The sequence below is a fragment of the Cyprinodon tularosa genome, unplaced genomic scaffold (genome assembly GCF_016077235.1).
Source record: "Cyprinodon tularosa strain WSP-4 unplaced genomic scaffold, ASM1607723v1 ctg365, whole genome shotgun sequence".
In the NCBI taxonomy this organism is placed as follows: Eukaryota; Metazoa; Chordata; class Actinopteri; order Cyprinodontiformes; family Cyprinodontidae; genus Cyprinodon; species Cyprinodon tularosa.
The window spans coordinates 246,459-261,792 of record NW_024039080.1 but is presented as its reverse complement, the minus strand read 5'-3'; the positions used below and the strand labels follow the sequence as shown (position 1 = coordinate 261,792).

The following is a 15,334-nucleotide window of genomic DNA, read 5'->3' as shown; positions in this document are numbered from 1 at the left end:
TAGTTCACAAAGTTAAAGTATACAGAGATATTTAAATATTTCTCGAGATCCTTGATCCTTTCTTATTTCCTTCACGTCTTCGGCTCACCTCAGCCTTTCCAAAGGACTGATGACATGAATCACTTCTTTGTTTATTTGACCAGAGATTTTGGATTAATATCCAACTAGTTACAAGCAGTTTTACATTTAAGAGGTAGATCCACTTATTCTAAATTTCCTGCTATAACAATTTTCTTTTTTTCCTAGTGAAGCCCACTCCTTTTTCATTTGATCTTTTCACCTTGCTGGGAGCGATGGTCATTTCTCGCCTTAATAGAGGAATTCCCCTGCAGAGGCAGTTTGCAGCATTGCTGCATCTCATTGGGTATTAAAAATAAAACCATCTGATCATCAGTCTGTTTGGTTCGACAGCCTGAATGTTTGGGAAACCTTCTGGGCGCTCAGAGTGCGTCAATGACCGGGGTTCTTGTTTTCACTGCTCTTCTCTCGTGTAAATGTGCAAATAAAGAACTAAATGTGTTTAGAAGCACGTTTACAAAAACACCATTTCCATGGCCATTATACTAGCCAAAAGTCAGTATATCCATCTAAGTTCCGTCATTTTGACTGTTTTTAATGTGAGTTTGGGCTGAAAGGTGCTTGACAGAGTCCTGAAGGAGAACGCCCAGATGTCAGTCAAAGGCCGATACGCCCACGACAAGAGGAGCACGGCAGCCTGAAGCTCTGCGTAATGAGGACGTACATAAACATAGCGGCCCACCGGTGTATTTCACCATAGCGACACACGGGTGTATTTTACCATTGCGGCGCGCCGGTGGATTTTACCATTGCGGCGCGCCGGTGTATTTTACCATAGCGGCCCGCCGGTGTATTTTACCATTGCGGCGCGCCGGTGTATTTTACCATTGCGGCGCGCCGGTGTATTTTACCATTGCGGCCCGCCGGTGTATTTCACCATAGCGACACACGGGTGTATTTTACCATTGCGGCGCGCCGGTGTATTTTACCATTGCGGCCCGCCGGTGTATTTTGCCATAGCGGCCCACCGGTGTATTTCACCATAGCGACACACGGGTGTATTTTACCATTGCGGCGCGCCGGTGTATTTTACCATTGCGGCGCGCCGGTGTATTTTACCATTGCGGCACGCCGGTGTATTTTACCATTGCAGCGCGCCGGTGTATTTTACCATTGCGGCGCGCCGGTGTATTTTACCATTGCGGCCCGCCGGTGTATTTTACCATAGCGGCCCACCGGTGTATTTTACCATTGCGGCCCACCGGTGTATTTTACCATAGCGGCCCACCGGTGTATTTTACCATTGCGGCGCGCCGGTGTATTTTACCATTGCGGCCCGCCGGTGTATTTTACCATTGCGGCCCGCCGGTGTATTTTACCATAGCGGCCCACCGGTGTATTTTACCATAGCGGCCCACCGGTGTATTTTACCATAGCGGCCCACCGGTGTATTTTACCATTGCGGCGCGCCGGTGTATTTTACCATAGCGGCCCACCGGTGTATTTTACCATTGCGGCGCGCCGGTGTATTTTACCATAGCGACACATTGGTGTATTTTACCATTGCGGCCCACCGGTGTATTTTACCATTGCGGCCCGCAGGTGTATTTTACCATAGCGGCCCGCAGGTGTATTTTACCATAGCGACACACCGGTGTATTTTACCATTGCGGCGCGCCGGTGTATTTTACCATTGCGGCCCGCCGGTGTATTTTACCATTGCGGCCCACCGGTGTATTTTACCATAGCGGCCCACCGGTGTATTTTACCATAGCGGCCCACCGGTGTATTTCACCATTGATGCGCGCCGGTGTATTTTACCATAGCGGCCCACCGGTGTATTTTACCATTGCGGCGCGCCGGTGTATTTTACCATTGCGGCCCACCGGTGTATTTTACCATTGCGGCCCGCAGGTGTATTTTACCATAGCGGCCCGCAGGTGTATTTCACCATAGCGACACACCGGTGTATTTTACCATTGCGGCGCGCCGGTGTATTTTACCATTGCGGCCCGCCGGTGTATTTTACCATTGCGGCCCACCGGTGTATTTTACCATAGCGGCCCACCGGTGTATTTTACCATAGCGGCCCACCGGTGTATTTCACCATTGATGCGCGCCGGTGTATTTTACCATAGCGGCCCACCGGTGTATTTTACCATTGCGGCGCGCCGGTGTATTTTACCATTGCGGCCCGCCGGTGTATTTTACCATTGCGGCCCACCGGTGTATTTTACCATAGCGGCCCACCGGTGTATTTTACCATAGCGGCCCACCGGTGTATTTCACCATTGATGCGCGCCGGTGTATTTTACCATAGCGGCCCGCCGGTGTATTTTACCATAGCGGCGCGCCCGTGTATTTTACCATTGCGGCCCACCGGTGTATTTTACCATTGCGGCCCGCAGGTGTATTTTACCATAGCGGCCCGCAGGTGTATTTTACCATAGCGACACACCGGTGTATTTTACCATTGCGGCGCGCCGGTGTATTTTACCATTGCGGCCCGCTGGTGTATTTTACCATTGCGGCCCACCGGTGTATTTTACCATAGCGGCCCCACCGGTGTATTTTACCATAGCGGCCCACCGGTGTATTTCACCATTGATGCGCGCCGGTGTATTTTACCATAGCGGCCCACCGGTGTATTTTACCATTGCGGCGCGCCGGTGTATTTTACCATTGCGGCCCGCCGGTGTATTTTACCATTGCGGCCCACCGGTGTATTTTACCATAGCGGCCCACCGGTGTATTTTACCATAGCGGCCCACCGGTGTATTTCACCATTGATGCGCGCCGGTGTATTTTACCATAGCGGCCCGCCGGTGTATTTTACCATAGCGGCCCACCAGTGTATTTTACCATTGCGGCCCACCAGTGTATTTTACCATTGCGGCCCACCAGTGTATTTTACCATTGCGTTCCACGGGTGTATTTTACCATAGCGGCCCACGGGTGTATTTTACCATTGCGGCCCATCAGTGTATTTTACCATAGCGGCCCACCGGTGTATTTCACCATTGCGGCGCGCCGGTGTATTTTACCATTGCGGCCCGCCGGTGTATTTTACCATAGCGGCCCACCAGTGTATTTTACCATAGCGGCCCACCAGTGTATTTTACCATAGCGGCCCACCAGTGTATTTTACCATAGCGGCCCACCAGTGTATTTTACCATTGCGGCCCACGGGTTTATTTTACCATAGCGGCCCATCAGTGTATTTTACCATTGCGGCCCACCAGTGTATTTTACCATTGCGGCCCACGGGTTTATTTTACCATAGCGGCCCACCAGTGTATTCTACCATTGCGGCCCGCCGGTGAATTTTACCATAGCGGCCCACCAGTGTATTTTACCATAGCAGCCCACCAGTGTATTTTACCATAGCAGCCCACCAGTGTATTTCTGCGTAGCGGCCCACCAGTGTATTTTACCATAGCGGCCCACCAGTGTATTTTACCATTGCGGCCCACGGGTGTATTTTACCATAGCGGCCCATCAGTGTATTTTACCATAGCGGCCCACCAGTGGATTTTACCATTACGGCGCGCCGGTGTATTTTACCATTGCGGCCTGCCGGTGAATTTTACCATAGCGGCCCACCAGTGTATTTCTGCATAGCGGCCCACCAGTGTATTTCTGCATAGCGGCCCACCAATGTATTTCAGCGTGGAGGCACTTTGGGTTGGCATTTGGAAAGGTTGTTGAAAATGTTTTTATGGAGTCCTGTTGACCCTAAAAATGTCTCTCCTTTCTGCGGTTCTGTAACATTAAGCTTGGGTGGCTTTTTAAAAAATGTTCCTTCTCAGTTATTACGCAGCTTTCTTCTTGTTTCCATTCACTAACTTCTGTATATCCTAATTTCTGAAATGTTGAATTTTCTTGTTTGTCTGACTTTTGGTGAATCAATAAGGTTTTTTTAACAAAAGTTCCTATTTGACTAACTTAATATTGTAAAGTATAAATGACAAGATATCCATAAGTCAGATTTGTGATAATATTGGTCCCTTAACATAAAACACACTAACAATAAAGGTTGTATTTCCCTTTAGTTTTTCAGGGATTAATGCTACTGCAATAACAATGAATTTATCTTCAGACTTTTAATCCGTTTTTACCACTGGAGCCATCAAGGGTGGAGGGCGCTGCAACACAACGAGTGAACCTTTTCTCTTGGCTTTTCTGAGTTACGTGTTTTAAAACTGGCCTATTTCCACTCAGAACCAAGGCGCGTGATAAACGAGGAGCAGAGAGTAAAAAGGAGAGCAGGTTATTAAAGAAAGAGTAAACAGCGATGAGAAGACAGAGTAGATCAGTGAGGAAAACCAAACAAAAAGGAAAATCACCTGGTATCTTCTTGTTGCCTCACCTTTCTGTTTGGTCACCTTTCTCACTGTCATGGCCGCCTGTCGTTTCTGGTACTCAGAGATCTCGAAACCTAAACAGCAGCACAGGAGTTTGGTTAAACTTCCTCGGATCATAGGTTTAGATCATCAACCAAATGACCTGTTATCTGTTACAGAGGCTGAAGGAAAGCTGGAGCAGCTCAGAATCAGGAGGAACCTAAATGATAACTCATTTAAACTGAGTCATTTATCTCCGGGGGAAAGATTCACAAAACAGGTTTAAGAAACTCAGACCGAAACCCTCAACTCTGAAAAGATCTAGCCTAAGGTTGAAAAGTTTTCAGTTTTGTCAAAGCTTTCATGAATTGGTTCAATCAACTCTAAGTAGGGCCACTCAGAGTTGAACATGTGCTTAACAAGTATTAAAAGCCAACAAGTCTCCATGCCGACAGGCATGTATCTAAAATACAGAGAGGCAGCACTACAGCTGTAAAGGAGAGGAAGATGGAGACGGAGAAGATTGTTGCTCCGGTTAATTCGTAAGTTTAAATAAAGTGTTCTATGGCAGGCCGTTTTTACATTTATTAAAATCACTCTCCTCTCTTTTGTTCCATTTGTAGATCATTAAAAAAAGATTCTTCTTGATCAAAATCACACTCCTAGACTGAACTGTAACAACTGATTTTGTAAATTACATTTTTGTAGCAGAAACTGAATTTTAGAAAGTAAAAAAAAAATATATATATATACAAATTATATTATATAATATATATATGCTAGTAAGAATTAAGTTTTACGAACCTATAAAGGTTTACTAATTTTAATTAATCTTTCTGACATTTATCAGCTTGACTGAATATGTATTTATGATATCTAAAATACATTTCTTCATAGTCAAAATAATACAAATGCTGACCACTAACATTAGGAATATGGAGATCTGATATTAATTTCTAGACAGAATGTTTATTCTAGATGTGAAGAATGTCATTTTGTTTGAAATGGTCATTTAGAGAAAATTTTTTCTCAGATATCAAGAATATATACTCAGTAAAACTAATACATATCAATATATATATATATATATGACCTGCTGTGACCACGGGGGTCGTTACGGGTCATTATGGGTTTATCGCTTCAATGGTAGTAGATTAATGTATGTATTCAGGTGAAATCATCTGTCAGCAGGTGAAGATGAAGAATAAAGAATGTTGCTCTAATAGATAGGACCTGTTCATCATCTCATGGTTTCCTCCTCAGTTTGATTCTGTCTTCCACAACGTTTAATCCCAGTGGTGTCAAAAGTTCCCACATTAGTTCCTTCAGTAGAAGTATAGATCCTGCAGTTTAAAAACACTCTGGGAAAAGTTGAAGTATCAACTTGACCTCTTTACTCAAGTAAAAGTGAAAAAGTATGTGCTCCAGAAACTACTTAAAGTATAAAAGTATAAAGTAACCTTTAAAAAAAAACAGCCAGATGCCACTATATGAACTGAAAGCTCAATTTTGGACTATTTCTAAATATTCTCTGAGATAGGGCCGAGGATGAGGGAGGTCTGGTTGGTCTCCGTCTCCCGATACGCTCTCGCCTGTGTCCGACCTTTCAGACATTTCAGCATCTTTTTCTGAATCCCACATTGTAGCATGGCATAGACAATTCACGTTAGTAGTTTGAAGAACACCTGCTTGCTTCTGATGGTTTCCTTTAGCTAACCAATGAGTGTTTGCCTTCTATGACTCATCCTATCACACTAGTTTTCACTAGATGTGGATGGAGCCAATGATCTGCATTGGATGGAGCACATGACGGGAAATAAAGATTTAGAAACATTAAACCGAAGCCAAGAGTAACGAGGAACGTTTGTTTTAAAAATGTACGTAATAGAAAGTACAGATACTGGTGTGAAAATGTAATGAGTAGAAGTCAGAAGTAGGAAGAACAATAAGTAATGGAGTAAAGTATAGATACCTAAAAAGTGTACTTAAGTATTTGTACTTCGTTCCTTGACACCTCTGATTAATACAAAGTGGCTGTTTGCAGTCGCTTTGGACGTTATCATCCGTTATCGTCCCCAAAATGGTTGTTATTAGCAGCTATAAGGCCCTTAGATTGTGCCAGTAGACTCTACCCTAAAGTTATTCCTTTTCCCCTGCGGAATTAAAGAATTTATTTATGTGTAATCTGAAATAATTTTAGTCGTTCTTCATGTACTGTAAAAATAATTCAATAAAAATAAAATGATCCGCTCTACCGTCTTGTACTCTATCTTGAGATCATATCCTCTTCCTGTAAATATTAAATTCTCTGTGAATAAATGCCGATCGCTCTTTAATAAGATCCTCGTCAAACGGACATGAAATGTTTGTTTTTAAAACGTGTCTAACGGACCTAGAGAAAGACTTCTTTCTATTGTTCACATAAAACTACAACTAAATCTGAATCAGGAAATAAAGCATCCTGATTGGCTGTAAGGAGAGCAGAGACAGAGGACACTCTGAGTTTCCTGAAGAAAACCTGAGCTGACCAGGTTAGCTCTGGGAGGATGTTACCATGGCAACAGATACACAGGTCGAGGAAACTCTTTGTGAAACGGAAAACTCAAAAGTTTCCCTCATTTCAAGTTTAGAAAACTTGCTTCCTGATCAGAAAAAATAAAGAAACTGATTCTACTCTAACCTAGAAGCTGTATATAGTCTCTATAGAGGAAGCTGGATTACCAATTTTCTCGTCCTCTTGCACCATCTTTCTCTCTTCGTGGAAGGCCCTGAGCCAACGGATCTTTTCTTCGGGCTTTTTGGCCAAGAAGATGTGGATCTCCTCACTGTCTTTGTTGTACAGCTTGAAAGCGTTCTTAACGCTGACGTTAAAGTCGTCGTCTCTGCCGTCTATGGCGTCCCGGACTTCGTAGCGATCCATGTCGATGCGGCCTTTGTAGTACAGGATGTCCCGACGAATCAGGTCCTGGTGAGCAGAAAGATTTACTCAACAGGGTTCCTCTCTTCTAGCTGTGCTGAGCGCGTCTTAAAGGCAGTAAATCATAATAATGCAGAATAAATATCAACATTTAAAGTTTGTCATTCTACAACCATAAACCATCACTGTTACTTCATTAGCGTTTGATGTGGATAAGGGCTGCAGCCAATGATTGTTTTCCAAATCGATTAATCTGTGGATTATTTTTCTGATTAATCGATTAATAATCGGGTAGCCACAGGTTCCTTAAAGAAGATTATTTTATTAAACCAGTTGAAACTAAAACTTTTCCAGTTGAGGAGCTTTGTCGATTAATCAATGACTAAATTAGTCGATGATTATTTCAATAAATGATTAATCCGATTCATTTTTTCAAACTTAAAGGAATAGTACACCCAAAACATGATTAGCCTTCATTTTCTACTCACCCCCATGCTGAACAAAACTCTGGAGTACTTTTTTGATATCTCAAATGCATCTGGAGATCTGGGAGGCTTCTTGCTGTCTGCTGACATTCAAATAATGGAGGTCTATGGCGCCCGAGGCAGAAAGGTCCATAAAAGTCCACAAAAAACGTGTCAATATTCCTCCATACTGCTCGTCCAATGTATTCCAAGTGTCCTGAGTGGGTAGCGTCCAGAATTTACTCGAAACGAAGTCATTTAGAATGTTTTTAGAGCATAAACAGTAGTGTATAGGATTTCCTGAAAGCGAGTTCACGAGTCTACGGAAGCCGGCAGACCAAACCAGACGAAAGTGCGCATTCAGCTCAGCAAAGAACTCATGCTCTTCCTCAACACTGAAGTCCTCAGACATTTTTCTTTCGTTGTTTCTTTCTTTGCACAGGTAAACAGCACATTTCTTCTTCTGCGCTTGCATTATCGGCAGAGCAGACGCTGAATGCGCACTTTCATCTGGTTTGGTCTGCCGCGGTTTCCGTAGACTCGTGAGCGCGCTTTTAGGAAATCCTATACACTACTGTTTATGCTCTAAAAACATTCTAAATGACTTTGTTTCGAGTAAATTCTGGACGCTACCCACTCAGGACACTTGGAATACATTGGACGAGCAGTATGGAGGAATATTGACACGTTTTTTGTGGACTTTTATCGACCTTTCTGTCTCGGGCGCCATAGACCTCCATTATTTGAATGTCAGCAGACAGCAAGAAGCCTCCCAGATCTCCAGATGCATTTGAGATATCAAAAAAGTACTCCAGAGTTTTGTTCAGCATGGGGGTGAGTAGAAAATGAAGGCTAATCATGTTTTGGGTGTACTATTCCTTTAATGTGAAATTAATTGTATTAAGCATGAATGACAAGTCAATACTTTATTTAACACTTTTTCCTAGAATACTTCAGAGTACTTCGATTCCCAGGCTACTGTGGGACCTGAGCTGTGGATCTGTGCAGCTCATCCAGAGTGACCATGCTGGCTAACTATCTGATTTCTCATCTCAGTAACTGGACTAGAAACATTTAGGTCTAGCTTTAGTTAACCCTCTCATGCATGAATGATGATAAACTCAATCAGGATTTTTGTTTTTTTATACATCTTTAGGAATGGAAAACAAGGTTTAAAAAAAATGTTTTTAATCTTTATTCTATAAATAAATATTGATCTGTCCCCTCAGGTGTATTTGATACTGCAAAAAAAAAAGAAAAAAAACTCAATATACCACTATAGTTATATGTAGTTGTCATTTAGTTCCCCAGTTGTAATATGGTTTTCTGCTGGAATTCTGGTTCCTCTGTTCCAGGGGCGGAGCTAGATGGGGGGCCAGGGGGGCCATGGCCCCCCTTAGCCAATCATTGGCCCCCCTGTGGCCACCTCTACCATTTTTTCCCTTTAATACAGATTATGGCAGCAGTAACACTCTAAAGTGGAATATTCAAAACATTAAATTTTTTCATACATTAACATTTACTTGACAAGAAAAACACTGTTGTTAATTAATTAATTAATTATGCACACCACTGTACTAAAATTAAAGATGATAAGCACAGAATTCCTGCTCTTTTCAGATCTAGATTTTGTGTTATATGGTGTAAAGAGAAAATGATGCGTCTCTGCAAATTATCAAGGAGTCTTCAGTGAAATCATAGATACCTATTATAGTAAAAACGTATTAAATAATCAATTTATGCAGATATTACTTGTAAATGTCAATTTTATGCATAATGATTATTGATAAAAGTAGGTGAGTAACGATACTGGAAAAGATGTTTCTAACCTGAAAGACCTTTTTATCTAGAAAGCACAGATGTTTAAATATATGCATCTATTTGTTAGAAAAAGACTGTAGTAAAGTAAAGTTAGTCTTTATTTTATTTATTTATGGATGTTTTGCTTGTCATATTTCCTGTTGGATCAGTGCAGACTGACCCTGAGGTTCCGCCTACCCACTTTCTGCCCCCCCCCCCCCCCCCCCCCCCCCACCCCCCCCCCCCCCACCCCCCCAGTGGACTTTGGTTACTGCCTGGCCACCCTTACAAAAATGTTCTAGCTCCGCCTCTGCTCTCCTCCCCTGTAGAAACCGAAGTGTTTGGTCTTTTTTTACACCCTGTGTGTGTGTGTCAGCCATCTTGGTTTCACTGACTTTTTTTCCCATAGCAGTGATCAAGAAATGAGATTTTTCTGGATGGGATGATGCAATCGCTTCAACTAGAATGGAGTAAATATGCATAAGTGCCAAAATATCGAAGGCTTATAAATAGAAACAAAAACACTTGTAAACAGCCGTAAACTGAAGTGATCACTATGCATTAAAGGGTTAAAATGGAGCTTCTTACAATGTCTAAAGCTTTAAGTCTTGTTTTATATCCAAAGCTCAGCTCTGTGTCTTTATGATGCTGGAGGCTCACAAACGGTTAACAAGCAGCTGACTTCCTGTTGAAATGAAATTACACTTAAAGGTGGAATCATGGATCTTCTTTTCAATTTAAAAGCCTTTTTTGGTCAGAAGGGGAAATAAATGGGATCCGTGTGTCAAGAATAAAGGAGAATAAATACAAATAGATGCCTAACTTCCAGTTTTCTTCGTTTATTTGCATTTCCTGATACTTCACAATAATTAATTCCTTATTTATTTATTTTTTTATTTTTTTAGAAAGATGATATCAAGGCTACTGTAAAAATAAAAAATAAAATAGCCACTGTTAAATATCAAACATTTTGCTCCAAATCAAAGAAAAGTTTAGGTTAAATTCAGTTATTTGTTTTGTCTTTCTTATCCAAATGTTCTTTTAAAATGTTATAGATTATTTAATATTATATGTTTTTAAATAATCATAAGAAACAACCCTCCATATCTCTTTACTTTGTAAAGAAATCAAAACATTTCATGAATAAACAATGAAAGATAAATGCAGATCTTGTAAGTATAGAATGCATCTACTTCTACGGCTGCAACTAATGGTTACTTTGCAAATCTTTGAATATTTTTTTGATAAATCGATTAATAATCTTGTAGCCAAATGTTCCCTAAAGAAGACTTTTAATGAAATCAAACCGGGTGAAACTAAAACTTTTCCACTTGAGGAGTTCTGCATAGAGCAGATTAACAGATGAAAACATATTTATTTTATTGTAAATGCAAAGTATTTATATATTTGTTTTATAATGTTGTTATAATTTCTGCTCTAAGTGAGTCGCTCTGTCAGCTGTGGACACGTTTTAGAGTCTCTTTACTCCAGTTAATGATTGATCGATTACTGATTGGCTGATTGATTATTTCCTTAACCGATCAATCGGATCTACCCTGGAGGCTGCTGGATCCCAGGTTGTTTTCAGGACGCTGGTGATTAAACTATCTGAAAACAGGCAGGAGTTTTTAATCTAGAACATGTTGCAGCTAAATCCACACAGATAGGAAAATAATATTTAAATAAAAACCCAACAAATGACTGAGGTTCAATTGGAGAGTCTCTAATAGGAGAACTGAAAGATGGGAAAACATCTATTTTTTCTGTGTATTTTTGATGTGATGAAAGTGTTGCTCCACTGTGTGCGTTAGAGCAGGGATCCGGGCTCCGTGTGTGTCTATGTGTCCATCTGCATTTGTGTCTCCATCTCTGAGAGTCTACCGAGTCCAGCCGAGCGTGCGCATTGGTTTGACAGGGAGAATAACAGCCCAAGTGCATTAGAGCCCAAACCACCACAGCTCCATTTTGTGAAATGCGCTCAGGATTTGAATGCGTCTTCCCAGAGGACTGGTGTGTCTCATGCAGCGTTATGTAATCTATTTTCAACTCCTCACTAAGGTTGTATGAAGTCACGCTGCGTTCAAGCATCCCCTCTTAACCAGCCATGTGATGCTGCAGCTCACTCTAGCTCAAACTGGGGGTTTAGTCTTTGCAACCAGCTTGTTTTCTACCCATAAAAATAAAAAGAAGCTGAAAGAAACAAACATGGAGGCAGATAGAGCTTACCTTTTTACAGAGGACCAGCTGGTGATCAAAGAGGAAGAAGATCCGCTGCTGGCTGCGTCCGTACGGCTGATATATCCATGACAACTCCCCGGTGTAGATAAGCTCAGAGCTCCTGTCCAAGATATCGTCTCCCTGGATACGATCACAGAGAATCCTAACTAATTAAAAACACATTGGTGCGGCGCACACTTACTGTCACTTTACTAATAATGGCAACAATTTCTCAGCCATTGGAAAGTTATGTAATGATTTTTAGGGAATTCTCAGAATTCTGAGAAATCATCTGTAATAAAGCAGAAGCAACCATCTGGGTTTGTCTTACCGCAGTGCTCACTAGTGATCATTGTTTACATTATTTCTATTGTCACGTTAAGCCTGAGCTTTTAGACATTTATTAGGTTACTTCCTCATAATATGGGGTTCAGTTCCAGTGCAGCAATGCAGCAATGCAGCAATGCAGCAATGGCTCCAACAACCTCAGGGAGTCATGGAGTGAAAAAAAATTACCGCTTTAAATAACCTTTTAAATCTTCCATCAAAATCCTTCCTTTGGTTTAAAGGTCATTTAATGCCCGGACTGTGGTGCGGAAATCTGAGTTTTACTCTTTAGCTTTATGTCCCTGCCCCACTTGTTGCTGCGGACTGCAAGTCACCCAAAAGAAACTATATTTTCCCAACTTAATAATAAAAAATGTTTGGTTTTGTAGAAATATTTCCAATCGCAGGAACAAAGGAGCTAGATCAGACTCTGGGTGGTTATTTTATTAATGTTTTGCATATCTGAGGTAGACAGGTGTCATATTGTAGCCTGGGTGCCATTCCGAACTTAGTCCCGCCCACAACGTTTGAGGTTGGGAAGTTCGGTCTGGCATTGCTCAATAGTAGCGCGAGTATGCTAGCACAATATCTGGTCGGACCAATCAAATTGTCAGGGCGGGCTTTATACGATGATGGACAGATGATCAACAGTAACGTAATCAACCACGTGACCAAAGCGCGCTTGGGTGACAACAACAATGGCTGCCGCTGGAGAGTTGAGGTGAGTAGATTCTGCTATTAGGTCTGTTCTAGAAGATATCGACAGCAAATTAATTTTAAAAGAGGAACAGAGAAACGCGATCAAGGCTCATCTTCTTATTCTAGGCGTGCAACTGCACGCTTTGCTTTTTGTTGACAACAACTATGCGTCGCTTAACATACGTCACGCACTCCGTTGCTCTTATTGGTTGTAGGTCTATCCAATTGAGTGCAGAGGCATTTTTTTTCCTGGTTCGTTCGAAACACGCCCCATAATCACAGCTCTATGGAGCAGCATCAGACTCATTCTGACTAGAATTGAGTAGGACTACGTCAGGCTAGTCATATTGCAGAACGCTAGTGAAATAAAGAATAATATAAAACATTTTCTCACTGAAATCGATTTTATTTCCTTAAAACAACTAAAGCTGAAAACTTTCATATCCGACCTACATTTGTTGGTATAAAATGTTCTGATTTTTTTACTGGAAATAGTTTGTTTGTATCTATTTTCATAGTTAGACATTTGTTGTTGGACAATTTGGTTTTGTAAAGCTCTTATATAGGTCTTATATTTGTAGCTATTTTCAAACATCATAACCAAACAATTTTACAAACACGACAAGATCTGGAAAAGCACCGAACCATTCCGGTTCTCCCCATTCTAGATCTATACAACTACAAGCCTTTACGCTATAATCTGAGTAAAATCATTAGTGCGTGTGTTTTGTGTTGTACCTTAGCCAAGCATGTCACCTTTGACCTTAGGACAGAGCTGAGTGATTCTAACCCATGCAAAATGGATGTTTGCTTGGTATTTAAATGATCGGCATTAGCTGTTCAAAGATGGAAATGTTTAGCCGTTTTCATAAATTAGACTTTGAAAGTTGTCTACCAGCTGTCTCCTTTACAAAACATCTAGATGTAAGAAACACCTGAGAGATTTAAGCCTGTTTTGTCGTTTCCATAACCTGGATGACCGAGACTTGTTGTCCTAAAACATGAACACAGATCACATTCTGCTCGGTAACTGTTGAATTTCTAATAAATGTCTTTTGGAACGACTCTCATTAGTAAGAAAATAAAATTAGCAGAAACTTTTTAGTGGTGTACATACCTCCCAGTCAAGAACGGAGGCTTGCCACTGGGCGATCTTGTCGATGTTCTCCAACCTCCTCTTCCTCTCATTAATCTGCTGAGTGACGTTCCGCATTACTGCCAAGGCAGCTGCCACGTATCGATAGTCGCTACAGACAAAAGGTACACGTAATTACTCAACAGTGTTGAGGAGTTAAGTTACAGCTTCTGGAGTTTGGCCACTCAAACACATTTTACGCAGCATTAGTGAGGGATACGGAGAAGCCTATTAAAGGCGGCGGTGAGTAAGCGGCGTAAGCCGAATGAAATACAGTCAAATTAACACACAGCTATTTAATTTCAGCCAGCCGTCTCTATTCACAGTCAGGTCTGACAGCATCGATGCAAACTGAGCTGGATTTATCCCACTGGCTAAGACGTGCTGCGGATCCAATCCTCACTTTGGAAGATAACGTGTGTATGTGTGTGCTTGTGCGGCAGTGTGGTGTGAACAAGTGTGACAGACACAGGCCTATAACTGGCAGATTCTCCACAGCTCTCAAACAGTAAAACACTGTGATCTGGCAGGCGTTTCTGGCCTAGCTGGCACCTGTCCCTTTCTGGCTGAGGATGCTCGCTTTGTGAATGACCTGGAGCTGGCAGAGACACGCTGAATTTCTTGCACTGGGTTTATGTGGGATTGCATGAATGAGTTTGCACATCTGGATGTTCGCACACACATTTGGGAGTGAGAGAGCATGTGCAAATGTTTACATCTTCCGCCCGGCTCCTGCACCGTGCACACGCACGTGATATACTTTACAACTTTGTGAAATATGCTCCTGAAACAACATTTTCTAGTCTGGATTCACACAGTTTGCTTTCCATCTGTTTCTGTTCAAGCACAGATAATTACCTCTTCACTAGAATAAACTCAAAACCCGCAGGAGATGCATTGTAGGTGCATGTCCAGGAGGAAAGCAATGCAGTTCAGGTTCTAACGTCATGGAATTATTCTACAGTACAGTACCTGTGGTCTTGTGCTGTGTATTTAAGCAGCTCGGCCAACTGAAGGGGATATTTGCAGATTTTCTGGACAGGGGTGAGCAAGAAGCCGTCTATAGCGATGTCAATCATTTGCTGGAGAAGGCGACATGCCTCGAAGAAGTGCTGATACCTGCCGTCCCTCATCAGTTTGCTTAACTCCATACATGCGTCCAAGTGGTTGTTGCAGTATTCTGAATAGATCCAGAATCCATCTTGCTGCAATGTAAAGAATGAGAGATGATTCACCAGAAGATGAAAACGCTGCTGAACCTACAGCAGCAGATACAGAGCATTTCCAAAGAAATGTTTTCTAGATATTTTACTTATTTCTAATCTTTAACTGATTTCTGTTCTCTTTACCTCAAGGCCTAGAATTAGTTTATCTCAGACTATAAACTTTTTATTTTATAGTTGATTTGCATCTT

General features: G+C 41.8%; 1 protein-coding gene across 8 annotated transcripts in view; it reads right to left on the bottom strand.

Moving 5' to 3' along the window:
- The window catches only part of LOC119790473 (rho guanine nucleotide exchange factor 9), a 93,530-nt gene that overhangs the window by 4,540 nt on the left and 73,656 nt on the right, over positions 1–15,334 (bottom strand). For 7 of the 8 annotated variants that reach the window (XM_038296005.1, XM_038296008.1, XM_038296006.1 and 4 more), the window contains 5 exons: positions 14,893–15,125; positions 13,903–14,032; positions 11,769–11,900; positions 7,083–7,326; positions 4,388–4,456 (listed from right to left, as the gene is read on the bottom strand). In XM_038296005.1, the coding sequence (XP_038151933.1) occupies positions 4,388–4,456; positions 7,083–7,326; positions 11,769–11,900; positions 13,903–14,032; positions 14,893–15,125 (808 nt within the window). Of the gene's footprint in view, positions 1–4,364; positions 4,457–7,082; positions 7,327–11,768; positions 11,901–13,902; positions 14,033–14,892; positions 15,126–15,334 lie in introns of all 8 variants that reach the window. The other variant, XM_038296007.1, reaches the window with a different exon arrangement.